Source organism: Sceloporus occidentalis, unplaced genomic scaffold, assembly GCF_023333645.1.
Source record: "Sceloporus occidentalis isolate IW3139 unplaced genomic scaffold, rSceOcc1.0.p SCAF_2, whole genome shotgun sequence".
Taxonomy (NCBI): Eukaryota; Metazoa; Chordata; class Lepidosauria; order Squamata; family Phrynosomatidae; genus Sceloporus; species Sceloporus occidentalis.
Genome location: NW_028316982.1, coordinates 91,616,836 through 91,634,807, shown reverse-complemented (window position 1 = coordinate 91,634,807; position 17,972 = coordinate 91,616,836). Strand labels below are relative to the sequence as shown.

The 17,972-nt window shown below is 38.6% G+C and overlaps 1 protein-coding gene across 1 annotated transcript in view; it reads right to left on the bottom strand.

Moving 5' to 3' along the window:
* Positions 1-17,972, bottom strand: part of LOC149318685 (1-phosphatidylinositol 4,5-bisphosphate phosphodiesterase epsilon-1-like) — a 206,843-nt gene that overhangs the window by 65,752 nt on the left and 123,119 nt on the right. Inside the window, exons 5-8 of the mRNA XM_089510269.1 lie at positions 10,498-10,643; positions 8,403-8,661; positions 6,698-6,912; positions 53-728 (exon numbers count right to left, since the gene is read on the bottom strand). Coding sequence (XP_089366395.1) covers positions 53-728; positions 6,698-6,912; positions 8,403-8,661; positions 10,498-10,643 — 1,296 coding nt within the window. The remainder of the gene's footprint in view (positions 1-52; positions 729-6,697; positions 6,913-8,402; positions 8,662-10,497; positions 10,644-17,972) is intronic.

Genomic DNA, 17,972 nt, shown 5'->3' with positions numbered 1-17,972 from the left:
TGGTACTTGCTTAGTTTGTGGGTAAACAAGAAGGACTTTTTTTTTACTTTACCTGGTAGAGGCTGACATACTGTTTTCGCAGCCACTGCAGTCTTTGATCAGGGAATTTCTTCATCTTCCTTGTAGCACTAATTAATTCCAGCAGTCCATCAAACAGCATTTTGGCTGTATATTTCGGAGCCACAAAGTGTAGCAACTTATTTTCAGTAGTTTGAAGTCCATATAATAGTGTTATACCATTCTCTTCAGGAGACATATTGCAAAGTTTATTCTGAATGCACACAGAATGCATATCAATGCCAGAATGCCCCATGTACACTGCCTTTGCTGAGAACAGGTCTAAGCAGCCCTCCACCAATCCGTTTATTCCAGTATTGCCAAGAAATTGAAATTTCCCAAGTTCAGCTGTGCTACCAAGCATGCTTAGTTTCATTTTAGAACTTGCAGAGCAAGCAGTGGTAGGTTTCATCCATGTCAATGTACTATTGTCAGGTTGAAGCTGAAGGAAACACCGTGCTGAAAAATGTGTCTCTTGGTCATAATGTATGACTGTTGCACCTTGCAGCAGGAACTGATGGACATCAGCTCTGATTGACAGCACATACCAGGGAATGAGTTCAATCCCATGGCTGAATGCTTGCTGCTGCTCTTCAGCTGCTGGTGTAGTCCATTCTCTGGACTGCTCAAATATATCGATTTCAGAATCTGATAGATCTCCAGTTACAAGCCTGTATGGAAACCAAGTTATGATACATGTTCCATCAGCATATATCTTCATACAATTCATTTCATCATACAGTTTTTCTGAGCAAACATACAATTAAATCTCTTTGCAAATGTGGCTTTTTAAAATTACCAGATGTTGCATGGCACTACAAATTGCAATTATTTCATTTAAATTGAAACTGTGTTCACAGAGAAAATGTGTACCTAACAGGCTTTTTCAGAATCCAGCTGCCTATTGTACCCCACCTGCAAGAACTTCATATTCCAAATGAACACAAGAAACACTTTTAAGAACTCTATCTAGAAAGTACACTGAAACTCTAGCATCCTTCTATTTAATCAGCATGCATTAGGAAAAACTAAAGGTATATCCACACTGCAGAATTAAAGCAATTTGACACTACTTTAACTGCAATGATGCTATCCTACAATAACAGAATCCTGTAGTTTGGTGAGGCACCAGAGCTCTCTGACAGACCAGGCTAAGTACCTCACCAAACCACAAATCCCAGGATTCCACAGGATGGAGCCATGACAGTAAAGTGGTATCAAACTGCTTTAATTTTGCAGTGTGGATACACCAAAATTTACATTATATGAACTGCAGGATATTTTCTTACTCCAACAAAAATTTGATTATAGAGTTCTCCATATCCAAAGGATTTTTTATAAGTACAGAATCAAATGTGTTCCAACCAAATATCTTAGTCAGAAAACATGAGATGAGAATAAAAGTAAAAATCAGATCATATAACAGAATGCATTTCTTGCTTCCTGAGATATCTCCTTATCCTGTGAATTTCCATGTCCCCTTTCAGTAACAGAACTCAAGAATCATTTCTGTTCCATTGTATCATGGTTTGCTGGAAAATAGCATGAGGCTTTTTAAAATACCAATATTTTAAAATGACTTGGACACAAAAAAGTACACCAACAAGAAAAATAAATATAATTCAGGGGTTTTTTTTGGTCCAAAATCTGTTTTTTAAAAAACAGGAAAAATACATATTGTAAGTACTTGAAACCTACACCTACTGTGTAAGTGACAATGCCATACCAGGACCTGAATTACAGGTGTATTTCTGTGTATATTCTGCAAGAAAAATGCATCTGAGAAACTAAAATGTTTCATAGCAATGCATCAAGGTTAAGGGATGACTCTGTCAGAATAACTGAGATAGTAGTACCTAAATGTTCAACCAGGAAGAACCCTTCCAAGGTTTCTCTATATTTAAAATAATTTATGGTGAATTAGTCTTTAAAATTGTACTAGTGAGGTTTGTGTATTCCTATTATATGCCAATTGAAACACACTAACCAGATCCATCTCAAATATATCTCAGCAACCCTTCTGAATGGACTCATTTCCAACTTTCTTTCTACCTCAGGCAGCAGTGCCTTAGCCTTCTTTTCTTTTGTGTCTTTCCCCCCCAATGCAGTGATTTTAGCAGTTCTACCTCAGAGATGTCCCAAAAAATATTTTTCAAAGGGTTATGCCAATCCTCCCTCTCCATTTGGGATTCTCATTTGCAATCAGCCACTCAACATGGGTACCAAACCACTTTGCCAAATTTTGAAGTGCTTGTTATGATGTTCTGATCTGTTCTGGTATACCCCATCTCCCCGTGGTTTCTAGGAAGCCATCTCTTTGAATTTTGACTTGAACCTGGCCACAGCAGCTTGGATGACAACCACAAACCTCACTAGTACAATTTTTAAAGACTAATTCACCATAAATGATTTTAAATAACTGAGGATTGAAGCATGCTTTCTTGGTGTGAGCTAACTCCAATATAATGTACATGAACTTATGAAAAAATAAAAAATGTTGGTTGGCATTACTAGATGTGGGACAGGATTCTACATAAACTGTTCACAAATCAGAAAATATCTGTAAGCCAGATGAGAAATAAGGAGAAAAATGGGTGATTTGGATAATGAATATAAAGCTCAGTATAGTGTTACATCTGTCAATAATCAAGTTCAAACATCAGACTTATGTAATGTACTGGTCTGAGCATTGGACTACGACTCTGGAGAGCAGGTTTCGACTCCCTGCCTGCCCATGGAAGCCCACACTGGGTGATCTTGGACAAATCACACACCCCAGAAAAGACTATGATAGGTTCACCCAGGGTTGCCATAATCTGGAAACAGCCTGAAGACAAACAACAACAATTGTGGAAGTGGATATCCCAATGATAGCCCCTTCAGCTGCATGAAAATGTTATGCAGATGATAAGGGGACTCCAATGAATGGACTGAGCTATAATGAGGAGTGAAGAATTGGCAAAAATTTAGGAGCTCTAATGAAGCAAATGAAAAAAGATTTTCCTATCCCAGTGATGTTTCTGAATGTTTTCAGGCAGATATCTTTAGGACAATGACAAACAAGATCTGACTTTTGGTTTTCAAAGATATTGTCTATTCTGTGAGCTGCCTTGGGTCCCTTTTTGGGAGAAAGGCAGCATAGAAATGAAACAAACAAATACATAAATTTGCTTTCCCTTAATTTAAAAATGTAATATTTATATTAACTTATTTTAAGGAGAATGTTTGAAATTTAGTGTCTGAATGTATTAGATTTTTCAGTGGCAAACAAAAAGCATAATCTAGAATAAATTCTCTCTAAAATAAAAGCTATACTAAAACAATGATATAACAAAACACTTCTCAGATTCTGGGAGTAATGTGAAAGCACAAGAAAAGTGGTTAGACTGACTTGGCGTCAGAAGTTACTCAACAGCCCAGAAGAAATTGGTGCCAGATGATAATAATTCTATTAAAAACAGTTTTCACAGGAAGCAAAGATGACTTCATGGTCTATTAAACGAATAAGAACATTTAGAACAAAATGGGCATTAGTTTACTTGACATTTGTTTTAGTGGTTCAGTAAGACCTAGGACTGTTGTTGATGGGCTTATTTAAAAAAAAATTGTAGTACAGTAATGTACTTTGCCAACTAGTATTCTTTCCTCCACTCCAGCAGCCTCAATAATTCCTGAGGTCTAAGAACTCTTAAGGGCCATACTACAAATTACATTGCCACACTACCAAAGATGGAGGAGTTGCTTTGCAATTGATTTGGAACAGGTGATAAATACTTTTTACCATTCCCCTGTCAGCTGTTCCTCCCCCAAACTTCTTAGTTACTTTTTCTCCTTCTAGTGTCCAAGAACCAAGTATACCTTGCAAGCATGGATCCAGAACCCCGAGAGTGGAAGGACAAGTAGTTGGGGGATGCTCTTTCCAGTTAAAGTACCCTCTTGCCTTTCTCTGACACAAGGGAGTCTTGAAATGGACAATGGACTGTGCAGCTACACTACACATGGTTAAATGGTTCAGTGTAGAGATGCCCACACCTGTGTCCTCAGATGCTGTTGGGCTTAAAATACTAGATGTCCCAGCTAGCATGGTCAATTTTGTAGTTCACAATGTGGGGACCAATGTTTGGATAGTACTGATTTAGATCTACTTACACCAGTAATGGGGAAAGATCTACTTACACCAGGGATAGACCACTTGTGGGTGGTCCCTGAACTCCATTTTTGCAATCCCCAAAGTCCAACAGAAGTCCCCTTTTTTAAAAAAAAAAAAACACCACCTAATTTTTTTAATTCAAGATCATTTTCAGGTGATCCTTCACTCCCCAATAGCCCCAAATGCCAGAAAATTGCCCAGAAATGTATTTTTGCCTGTAGAAACCCCTCAAGCTCCTAAAACCAGGCTAAAAATTGTGATAAGAAGTGTAGTGTAGCTGCATGGTCCATTGTCCCTTTAAGAGAAAATTGCTAATGGCTCTCATGAATTTGCTTACATGGTCTACAAGAAACCACATGGAGAAATCATCTTGAAGTTTGGGCTATGGTTTCATTGGTATGCCAGTTTCCATCTACATAGTTCAACATATTTAATGCTGTCTATTTTAGAATGCAAAGGGATCTTGTAGCAACTTTGAGATTAACTGAAAGAAGCTGGTAGCATGAGCTTTTGTAAACTTGAGCCTACTTCCTTGGATGCAGGTTTTTAAAAACATGTATCTGACGAAGTAAGCTCAAGTCTATGAAAGCTCATGCTACCAACTTCTTTCAGTTAGTCTCAAAGGTGCTACAAGATCCCTATTGATTTTCCAGACTAACACAGCTATATCTTTGTACATTTCATCATATCTATACTGGTTTTTGTATGCTTTAATGATGATTTGCATAATTTTATTATTTTGCGTACACTCCCTTGAGAGGATTTTATGGCCCTACAGGCAATACAGAAATGTGTTAAATAAATAAATAAATAAATAGTGTGTAATAAACTATTTAATAGCTATATTTTGCATATTAACATTTAGTGTATGTTAGACAAAGGAAGCTTATTGCCTGTTCATGGAAGATAGTAAAACATCTGTACCAAATTACAGTCATCTCATAAAATGAGGCTGAGAGGCAGTGTATGCTTCAGACAGAAGACACCTAGCTGTATTAGTCAAAAGACATTGTGCCCCCTATTATGTATTTTTCTCCCCAAGATATTTTTTTCTTCCAAGAAATAACATGGAATAGGCAGAAGGAAAATATGAGAAGATTACAAACAGGAATGTAAAATTCCATGTTTGAATTAATTCAGCTGCAAGATTACAATCTTGGACTAAATTCAATGTTATGTAAGAAGATTTCGACATGCTTACTGGGTGTTTTCATTCTTACCTACTGCATATATTCCCCATTACTGACCCCAAATCTTCTCCAGAGGGTCTCGCAACCTTCAAGAGCAAATCTATGATAGATGGGGAGAGGAAATGATGGGAGGGAAAAATTGATCCATCTATAGCATCTGTTCTGCTGTTAGCAAGGTGCCATCAGATACAATTCCTTGTCTGGAAGCACCCAATGATTTACTCATGACTACCCAGCAAATTCAATGACCAGGTTGTATGGTTAGGTCCAGACTGCAATCCACAATATTTTACAGTTGTCAATTTCTGAACAGTGTTTTTCTTGAAGAGTCACATACAGCAGGTATAATTCTCCTTGTGAGTACTGTCATCATCATATGTCTTCAAGTCATTTCCAACTAGAGAGAGTGTGACTTGTCTCCAGAGTTGCAGTCCAATGCTGAACCCACTACATCACGCTGTCTCTCCTTTGTGAGTATACCGCTAGCAGAAGCTAATATGAACTCATAAAATTTCAACAACTCTTATATAGCTTTCATTTAAGTGCATGGTGTTCTGGACTTTCAGTAGTTTTTCTCACTGCACAGAGAGAAATGGGGGATCTCAGGTCATAGAACATGAGCTTTCCCATAATTAAAACAACACCTGTGCTGAATGACTGTGCTCAATGGTGAATATTCAGAGAGTTTATTAGCTCTGATAAGATTTCCCTAAGATAATTTATGAACCTCAGATAACATGTCCTTAAAAGTAGTGGGATTAGGAACAATAATAAATAACCTTTATTTTGACTAGGTCAGAACGCTGTTCCAACAGGATATAATGTTCTGAGCGAAGATCAACAAAGATGCCATGGTGCTATTCCTGGCATTGCTAACCAAGTCCTAGTTGTATCTGTACATTTCTAAAAGTTTCAAGCACAAGATGAAGAGGCTTTGACTGGACATAATTACATTATGTATGAACATAAAACTTAATGAGAAGGATTCCAAGCATCTGAGTGCCATGATTCCTTGCATAACTCTGAGAAAAAGTCTGAAACTGGAAGCTGTCCAATCAAATAGGCATTTTCAAAAAGTTATTTGCTCTCACCATTAATAATTTTTATACAGCAAGAACCTTAAAATCAAGAGAATGCATACAACACTGACATATTGGTCTAACTTTGCATATTTCAGCCTCCATCTATAGTGAGCCTGCAAGAATGAGTTTGGAAGCTTTCACTTCCATATTTTGTAATTTGAAAATCTCTCTCTCTTTCTCAAACACACATATACACACATCTTCTTTTAGGAACTTACAGATAGCGGTTTTTGTCCTTCAAAGAATTTCTTCTGGAACTTCCACCTTCATCTTCAATAAAATTATCTTCTCCATCTTCAGATTCCAAACTACGATTACAACTCCGAATGGTCTGAAATATGTAGTTAGCTGCCGATTCCTTTTCCATACTATGTAGGCCATCGTGACCTATCCGTTGTAAATAGTTATCTTGCCCACTGTATTCTGCAACAAACTAAAAGAAATCCCATATTGTACTGAGGACTGACCTTTAAAAGAAGAAGACAACATAGACAAGCATCCTAGTCTTGTAGATAACACAGCATTTAAATGGCACCCAAAAGGCCAATGCAGCTACAACAGAGTTGTACTATTAATCTTGCATTTACAGTGGTCACCTTTATTCCTGCTGTTTGCAAACAAATATGTCTCACATATATCATGACATGCTCAGGGACTGCTTGGATTTAAGCACCCCTTAACTGTCATGGTACATTATACATTCTTGGCAAAATAAAAATGAATTTCATTTGACACAAGGAGTGTTTCCAGGATCAGATAAAAACCTTATTTAGCCCAACTTTATGTTTCCTACTGTGGACAAATAGATGTCTCTGAGAAACCTCAGAGAAGGACATGTGGACTATACTATTAATCCATGAGCCCAGATATATTTTAGGCTGTAATCTTGAATAAACATACTTGGAAGTATTTTTCATTAACAGCAACAACGACGTACAGTTATGCAACACATTTATGATCAATCTTTACCTTCAGACTTTACATTTAAGGGATTTATTTTTTAAAACAAATGGCAAAGAAAGGCTCATTCTTTGGACAACAAAGATCTAAACTATTAAAATGAAAGCTGAGGTTTTTAGTACACTTCATTTTCTTATTTTAACTCTGACTGACATTATTTTAAAGGCAACAGTTGCAAATTACATGCAATTATTACTACTAAGATCAACTTGCATTCTTGGGGTATCAAACATTATTTTTTGCCTAAGCTTTTTCACTTCAGCTCAGCATACAGCAGCAGACTCTATTCTTGGTAACACTGATCCTGCTCTTTAAGAAAATATAAAAGGGCAACATTTATACAAAAATCACAATATTTTACTGAAATAGCAAGGCTATCAATTTATTGCAATTAAAAATTCAAAGAAAGGATCCAAACAAAATAGTTACATGAGCCTAATGTGGATCTGGTTTGGCTTTTTTCTCATTAACACTCCTTGGAGAAACATGGATGTTCCACAGGAAAAAATAAGTGGGTGAGGAGGAATAAACAATAATAATAACTTTATTACGGCCATTTGGCCAGCACAGGAGGAATAAACTAATGGGTTAATACATGCCTGTGGTCTGAACTTAAGCTGCTCTCTGGATCCTAGTCAAGACTTTAAAATAAAACCCACTGAAGACTTACAAGATATTGTTATATAAAATGATTATAAAATATTAGTGGTAGCCTCACTAATAAATTGGAACTTGGTACTGGGAATTAGCAGAATCTTATACAGGAAAAAAAATCTTTAAATGGAACTGTAATGTGACATCTGTAATTTTTGAACCACCTAGTCCAACATAGTCCATTACCCATACAATGTTAGGCTTGTATGTTTGCAACTGTTTGAACTTTACTGCATTTCCATTTCCATAAGTAGCATTTATTAATAAATTCAGGTATTATTGCTGTCATTTTCTCTCTCTTTAGTTTACCTCTAGTGTTTCATCCTGAGAGTTATACTGAGGACAAAGTCTGATGAGGCTTGCAGCCCCATCCAAAACTTCACAGAGTTCTTTTAAAAAGACACCACAGAAAGGAACAACTTTACAGCCTGGTATATTCAGAGCTCTGTTGACAACTTTTCTATATTCAGATGATGATTCATGTTGTGCCATAGCATCTTTCAAGCTTCGCATCGTTTCAATATCAGACTGGTCCATGAATTGCCACATTTTTAAAACTTTTCTTGATCTATTTTGGATGGAAAAATAAATAAATTTTATATTCAAATTTTGTAGTCCAAACCAACGGGTAACATTCATTATCACTGATTTTTTTTTTAATGAAAGAGTGACACGAGTTACTTATGGCATTCAACACAGACAATTGTGAGAAGCAGGGTTTCTTATTCAAAAGCTTATTAGAATGATTTGCAAATACATAAAAAGCACTTTTCATAGCTGGAGAACGGAGGACTGGTACAGACGGGCCAAAAGCAGCATGGCAGCGCCAATACTAGGGTTTGGGAGCACGCAGCAACCACACGCCTCTGAACCCTAGGATGTATGGGCGCTGCCATGACTGCACGGTCCCGCCCACATGGGTCGCACATCCATGATGCAAGCGCTGTGCATCATCCATATGTTGCTGTGCTGCACTTGTATCACTGATGCACCACAGTGCGGTAATGGCGCACTCATGGCATTAAGCACACACTCCTAAAAGAACCCACTTTTTCTGGGTTCTTTTAGGTGTAGAGGGATGCCGCATGGTTTGGCTGCTGCAGCGTCCCTCAGGAGCAGAAAGGGGTGTACAATCCCTGAGATTGTCATTTAATATTGTTAAATAGTTAATACTGAAATATTAACAATAGTTAATATTAGTTAATACTGAATAATAATAATAATAATAATAATAGTTAATACTGAAAATACAAATCTTCTGTGATTGCTTTAGGCTTCCAAATGGAGCTTTTATTATGAAATTGCCATGAGTCACTCACATAGTTTTACCTGGGTGTAAATATCCACTTGTTCCACCTGTCAGTATTCTTTGTTTTCCCACTGCTTCTTCCATTTTTCCTCGTCCAAAAACTGATAAATTGCATAGATTTGAAAGTATCGAATTGCCTTTTCTAGTCTCATATACCTTTTAGTTCTGCTGTAACATTGACTTTCCTCACTCCCATACTCTTTTCCTCCTTCTTCTGCTCTCACTCTTTTCCTATTGGTAGTCTTCCTCAATAAACATGACGCAGGAGACCAGGTTGAATGGGAATAGGTCAGGAAGCATATGAAACAACCAATAAATACAAACTGCCCTCCACATTATTTATTTATTTATTTACTGTATTTATACCCCATTCTTCAGCCAGAAAGGCTCTCAGAGTGGCATTAGGGGCACAAACTCCGGCAAAGGTGGAAAAAATGTGAATATGCAAGGGAAAAGCCCAGGATGGAAGAGGAGAAGAAACATGTGCACACCCTTCATGGTTGCGCAGGAGAAGGGAAGCACAGTTGCCATTCAGACACAGACAAACTGGTGAACGATCAAATCCATAAATGTTAGACCCGCGAATGTGGAGGTTCGACTGTAGTAGCATGTATTGTTAGTATCAATTATTAAAAGTCAATAAAGAAAAAGGGAGTGAGAGGTTTTTTTTAATGTTATGTCATGTAAGAAGAAATCTTTGCTTAAATTTGATATTTTAATTTCTATACAGAAATCCTTTTAATTTCTATACAGAAAGCTAGTATTGTATTTCTTTGGAAAAGTATGCTAATGTTTCTAATTTAAGACGTTTATCATTTTGGAATTTTGCACTGTCTTTAGAGTATTCTGAGAAAAGACCTGCTTCTCACCAAATGTAACCTTCGTTATCCATTTCATTCAATTTTCCCAAAACAACTATCACAAACTCACCAGACAAGATAGGTGATACAACTTAGTAACAGAACACTGTTTAATACAGTGACTGATGATGTACAGTTCACAATTTATTTTTTTACAAGGACAGCTGTATGTAACAGAAGCTGCAGTATAATCTATCTTTGAGTCTCCATTATTTGAAGGATGAGCTGTACGTACCTTAGCCCTGCCAAGAACTCCATGACAGCATTGTAGTTGCCCATGTTCCAGCAGCATTTTGCCACGTGAACTACATAGGAGAAGACTTCTCTTTTTTCCTCCATAGAACCTGCTGTCAGAATCAGCCATGTCACCCAGGAACTCACCTTATTAAACAAACAAAGGATAAGTATTTGTATACTTTACTTGGATTTACATATTTTACACTTGATTGGATTAACTGAAATATCAAATATAGGTTGTTTTGTATTGTCTTGTTCCAAACAGGAAAGTGAAAACCAGGATATATGACCTCTCCATTTTTTTTAGTGTCACCCTCCTTTCTCCAGAGACTGAGATGTGTCATGTTACATAATTTCTTTAAGTTCATGTGCAGATTTAAACAACTACATACTAAGCATATATAAACAGTAATAGTTCATATGCATGAGTGTTTAAAAGCTTCATTTTAAAATAAACAAGAGGCCCTCAAAAATGTATGATAATAATCTGGTGTTCCCCCTGCTCCCATGCTTTTTGTTGGTAACAGCAGTAGTCAGTCTCTATGGCCTTCAGTTGTCAATCAGGACAAGAATATGACCCACAGGAAGGTCCTAATACAAACAGTACATCTAAGTAGGTAGGAACTGGCACTACTGACTGCCAGAGTTGACTGACCTTATCAGACCCATAGTGGGGTAATTCTACTTTTTGTCATGTATCCTAGACTGTAAGATTAAGACTGGGAAAGACCAAGGTGTTGCAACCATAAGCATGCATATTTGAGAATAAACACCACTTAAACTAGTAGAGACATAGAACTTTATTACATGAGGCTACCAAAGCAGAATTTCAACAGGATAAAAATGTCTCTGGCACCAGCACTTATCACACAACGTTGTGTCCATTCTGCTGCTGCCTTCTGTTCCATTCATTATTTCTGAGTAAACATGGATAGTAAGGTGGGTTTATAGAGGCCATGCAGAAGAGAGAACATGGGACCATAGATCACCAAAGCAGCACCTTAGTGCTACTGCAGAGAAGTGTGCTATCAATGTTATCAAATCTGTATTTTTCCATTTCCTTGAACTACCACAATTGCAGCAAGACAGCAGGCTGTTGTGATAAAGTCTTTATTTCTGAGTAAACATTTATTTATGTTTATCACACTATACTCTTAAAGTGCTACTATTCCACTTTGACTCCTCTAGCTGCCTCCTGTTGCATTCTGGTATTGGCAGTTTTAAGGAGGGGTATTTAGAATTCTCAGGCACAGAAGTTCTCTGCCTGAGAATTCTAAATACTCCTCCTTAAAACTGCCAATACCAGAATGCAACAGGAGGCAGCTAGAGGAGTCAAAGTGGAATAGTAGCACTTTAAGAGTATAGTGTGATAAACATCATTGATAGGACTGATCTCCTTATACATACATTAGATGTCTATGGTTATGAGCAAGATGTTAGGCAAAGGAACTGAGCAAATATCTAAGGGGTTCCATCTCAGAAAGTCAGGCCATGAGATTCTACATAGAAGTGGGCCACTTTGTGCACCCCCTACCATCTGGTGTAAATTAGGATAACAGCCTTGGTTTTAAGGGCCTTGACTGCAAAATCCCCAGTGGATTGGATGTGCCCTCCCTCTGAAACAATGTCTAACTGCTTACAAAATAGTGGTATGAGAAAATAAAACTAGGAGTCAACTTAAAAAAATAATGTCATCACATTTCCATAAGGACTGCAAAACATAAAGGGGTGATGGATGGACAAAGGCAGTGAAAGATCAAATGTCTTTGTGGCACACCACGGGAATCATTTTATGTTCCCCTGGTAGACCAGAAGAAAAATGCCACTGGCAGCCTTTACTTGCCCAAGACTGGCTCCCAGCTGAGCCAACTCTTCCTGATGTCACCATCAAGATGAACTCAGTCATAGAGTCATAATCGTAGAGTTGGAAGAGACCACAAGGGCCATCCAGTCCAACCCCCTGCCATGCAGGAAATCACAATCAAAGCATCCCCGACAGATGGCCATCCAGCCTCTGTTTGAAGACCTCTAAGGAAGGAGACTCCACTACACTCTGAGGGAGTTTGTTCCACTGTCGAACAGCCCTTAATGCCAGGAAGTTCCTCCTAATGTTGAGGTGGAATCTCTTTTCCTGCAGCTTGCATCCATTGCTCCGGGTCCTAGTCTCTGGAGCAGCAGAAAACAAGCTTGCTCCCTCCTCAATATGACATCCCTTCAAATATTTAAACAGGGCTATCATATCACCTCTTAACCTTATCTTCTCCAGGCTAAACATCCCCAGCTCCCTAAGTCGTTCCTCATAGGGCATGGTTTCCAGACCTTTCACCATTTTAGTGAAGCAGCTCCTCCTAGTTCCTACAACCCCAGGAAGACACATACCCAAACCCTGCATTATGTTCAATGCCAGAAATTATTCAGTATAAACAGGTTCCATCTACAGTTTTTGCTCTCAAAACTATACCTATTTTGGCTACCACTTCAACTTTATCTAAAATGTCATATTCCCAATATAACTCTGTTAACATGTCCTGCTTCATATTTACTACATTTAGTGAGAACAATGGACTTAAGGTATAGTTTTCCTTGTATTCAAAATCTGTTCATGTATAGATGATCTCTGCCAACTATCACTCATAAAATGTTCAGCTTACTTTCCCACAACACACATTAAAGAAAAGAGAAAGAGAAAGCTGTATTTCACATGGAAACCTAATTCAAACCAACTGGGCTATTTTACAGTGAGATTCCCAAGGGATTGTTTTTTTTTTTCTTGTTCTATAAACACTTATCAACATGAGATAATAAATGTGATCTTTTCTTTCCTACATTTAGTTTCCTTCTTCTTGGCTCATGAGCAACTTATAATTTATGTTTACGGACATTTCTTTAGTGATGAGAGCTTCATATATGAGATAAAAACACATTTCCTTTCAAAGAAAAGAAAACTGTATTTTATCTTCTACTGACAGCTAGATTTAAAGACACAAACCCAACTTGTAAAGTCAGCCACAAGAATGTGTTGAACTAATTAAAAAAAACCCAGAGGGATTGTATACATCAGTGCATTATTTTAAATTAATTTAGATAATTGTCTCCTTCTGTATATCTGATTCTTAATTATTAGGCCAGTAAACCCAATAAAGCACTGTATAGGAACCAGACATCTATATATCTGTTTTCACTCAAGGTTTCAATTTAATCTACATGTTTAGTTATTTATTTCTGAGTCACCCAATAACTGCCATTCTTGCAGTGATATAATCTAGCATAAGTAAAGCCAGAGAACTCAGTGAGAATTACTTCAAAGGAAATGTGCAAAAGACCTGGCTGCCCTGCATCCTATTTTCAGAATGTTGAAGTAAATATTAATAAATAGTTGATTTGCGAGACAGCAATGTTAACTGTACAAATTATTTTACTGGGATTCCTCATCACCTAAGAAATAGAAGCTATGTTTCTAACCACTAGATTAAATGAGGGGACCACTGAAGATGTGAAGTCTGCAAAACTAGAACAAAGTCATTCTAAGCATTCTGAAGGTGTCTCTCTGGCCTCATGTGCTCCTGTCTGGATTATGTAGGGCCAGGATCAGGCAAACCAGGCGTGGATCCAGATTGATTCTGACTTAAAAGGGCCTTAACCCATTCTAAAAAGACCAAATGTTTGCCACAGAGCTCCTGACAGCCGGCAGACCAGGCAGCCTCGTGCACCCCGTACCTGCCATCACCATTGCAGCTTCTGACCTGTGACACAGGATGGTGTGCCTGGTCACATGGGAGTACCCAGGAATCACATTTTCTCTGCAATGGGGGCTTTTCTCAGCAGCCATCACGTAGAGGTAGGTATGGGCTATGCAGCAGTGTGGTGCTAAGTGGGCATGTAAGCACCTGCCTGTTGCTGCGCTGGTTCAGGGACTGGCCAGGCTTGGCCACTGCTATCTTACCCCTTTGCTTAGGGCCTCAGTCATTCTAAGCAAGAAGAAGAGAGTTTACAAGTCTCTATAGCTGCATCCACACTGCAGAAATAATCCAGTCTGACACCACTTTAATTGTCATGGTTCAATGAGATGGCATTCAGGAAAAGTAATGTTGTGAGACATTTAGCTTTCTCTGACAGAAGGCGCTGATGCCTCAACAAACCTCAAATCTCAGAATTCCATAGTACTGAACCATGACAGTCAATGTGGTGTCAAAGTCTATTATTTCCTCGGATGCAGCTAAGGAAGCACAAACATTCTCTTCTATTACAGCGGACTGTGTTATACACGGGCGCACCTTGCGCAGTTTCCAGCATATGCTGGAAGCCCCCCTGGAAAAAACCCTGGTGTGCCCCAGACATAATGGGGCACATGCTTGCAGCGCACACTCTACGCAGCGCCGCAGGCACAAGCCCCATTATTTCTAATGGGGATCAAGCATACACGTTTCCCCCCTTACACGGGGGGGCGGGGGAACAGATCCTTCGCATAAGGGAAGGGCCCATTGTATATGATCTGTTGTTATTGTTATTATTGTATACTTTCAACTCAGTACGCTGATGACACCCAGATAATTTTCTCTGTGTCTCCGACTGATGCAGTAACTAAGGATGGCATCTCTCCTCTAGATGCCTGCTTGGCATCGGTAATGGGCTGGATGAGGGAGAACAAACTCAGTGTGAATCCAGGGAAAACGGAAGTACTGGTGATAGGTTCCCCGGTTTCTGGTGGTGAGATCTGTCACCCGGCCCTGAATAGGGTCACGCTCCCCCTGAAGGACTCGGTGCGCAGCTTGGGAGTGCTCCTTGATTCGTCGCTCCAGCTGACTTTTCAGGTGGATGCGACGGTCAGGAGTGCCTGTTATCAGCTTCGGCTGATACGCCAGCTGCGTCCCTACCTGGACCGAAAGGACCTAGAATCTGTTGTACATGCTTTGGTAACCTCTCAATTGGATTTCTGCAACGCGCTCTACATGGGGCAACCCTTGTACCAAACCTGGAAGCTGCAATTGGTGCAGAACATGGCAGCTAGATTGGTCGCTGGTAGCTCCAGGTCGGACCATATAACACCTATTTTAAAAGATCTTCACTGGCTGCCTATTCGCTTCCGAGCTCAATACAAGGTGTTGGTTTTGACCTATAAAGCCCTAAATGGCTTGGGCCCAGGGTACTTGGAGGACCGCCTCTCCCCATATAATCCGCCTCGCACACTCAGAACTTCCGGGACTAAATTGTTGGAGGTCCCTAGGGCTAACCTTACACGGACCTCACAGAGGGCTTTTACTATTGCTGCCCCTTCACTTTGGAATAAGCTCCCTGCAGAGCTTCGCTCCGCCGCCTCATTAGCTGTCTTTAAAAAACAGTTGAAAACATATCTATTTCGGCTGGCTTTCCCACCTTAATTTGTTTGTTTATTTTTCCTGCCCCCTTTTTTCCCTTTCGACCCTGGATTGATGTAACTTTTTTCTTTCCTTTTTCTTCTGCCCCTGACATGTGTATTTTCCTGTTTTACTGTTTTCCTGTTCCTGTTTTTTGTAGTAATGTTTTAACTGTTATACTGAATTTTAATCTTGTATTGAAAAGTTTTTTATAAATTTTGTAAGCCGCCCTGATCATATCCATGGAAGGGCGGGGTAGAAATAAAATGTATTATTTATTTATTATTATTATTTGACTTATGTTGACCGTAAGGCGAGGTTGAGAGAGTATGGCTTACCCAAAGTCACCCAGTGGGTTTTCAAGACCAAGCAAGGATTTGAACTCTCATTTCCCAGTGTTAAATAATAATAATAAAATAAAATATTTATTTCTATCCCACCTCTCCCTTCGAGGATCGAGGTGGGTAACAATTACACAAACAATAATAAAATATTCCCTAACCTCCTTGACCCTCCCTCCTATTCCTAAAATTAAAATACAACATACCAGCTACAATAAAAATTCTAGTACAGTGTTTCAGTCCAACCACTACACCTCACTGGCTCTAATATGATCCTTTATTTCAGTTTATATGCCACTTTCCAATTACACTATTCCCATAGTGTCATGAGACAAAACTAATATGTGCTCAAAATTTAGAAAGTCATCAAACTTCTAAAAATTACAAGTCAATAGAGCATGTTCCCGAAAAGTGTGCTCTTCACGAATACCACATAAAATTTCAAGAGTTCTGCCCACAAGTGGGCATACATATGACTAGATACTAACAAACATGGGGGAACTGAAAAGGGCAAAGAAGCTCACTCTTTTCAGTGATATGCTGGAGTCTAGCACCAAGATTTACAAAAATGGGTATCAACCAAACAAGAACCACTTATCTCTGCAGCATTTCATATATCTAGGATCATGGATGTTGAAAACCATCTTCAGTCCATTCCACAGGTGTTTTGGCCAAACAAACACACCTAACAGCTCAGTGTTAACAATCCCTTTGTCTTCCATGCACATATTACATGTAGATTTTCCCATATTCTTCTACATATTCTTGCACACAGAATTCTGAAGGCACACCAATAAAGGACATGTATGGTGTCTCACCATGGCACTACCTTTCCATAATGGCAGGCTATGATGGAAGTAGCAGTGCTGCTAATAGGGTCTCATATGGCAGACAAACTTTTCCCGAGGAGTCAGTAGTGGAGGTGGAGGATATTTCAGAGACAACAGTAGTGGAGCCATACCTACCTTTTGTTAGTATTGTACCCTTTTTGAATATCTTTTAGCATGAACCCTTTGATGAGACAATGCAAAATAAAACAAGACACAGTGCCAGAAAATGACACTCTCAGGTTGGAAGGCACTCAGTTACTAGAGTATTTCCAAGGACAACTATGAGTAGTGCTGTGGTGATGATGTAATTGGACTCAAGCCAAAAGGACCTTCAGCTGTTGACATGTTGAAACTACACAACATACACTATAAGAACAAGGAATGTGAGAAGCATGAACCAAGGCAAGATAGACATAGGAAAACAAGAAATGGAACATATAAATATTGCAATACTTGGAGTGAGTGATCTAAAATGGACAGAAATGGGTAATTTTGAGAGATAATTACACTGTGTTTTATTCAGGACATGAAATGGAATGGTATTAATAGTGAGGAGAAATGTAACAAAAGCAGTCAAATATAATGCAGTCTGACCAAATAATAAGACTTATGGGGAAAACTTTTTAATATGACCATAATCCAAGGTTATACTCCAACTATAGAAGCAGAAGAATAAATTGAAAGATTCTGTGGTGGAGTTCAGAAGGAAACGAATTACACACCAAAACAGGACTTGTTAATCACAGGCAATTGTAATGCCAAAGAAGTAAACAGAGCACAATAAAAAAAATGTGGGAAAATTTAGTCTAGGATCGAGAAATGAAGCAAGAGAGTGACAGATTGAATTTTGTTAGGCAACAGTTTGTTCCTTGCAAATACATTCTTCAAGCAACCTAAGATGTGGCAGTCTTCATAGATTTTACCAGATGGCCAATCTAGAGATCCAAC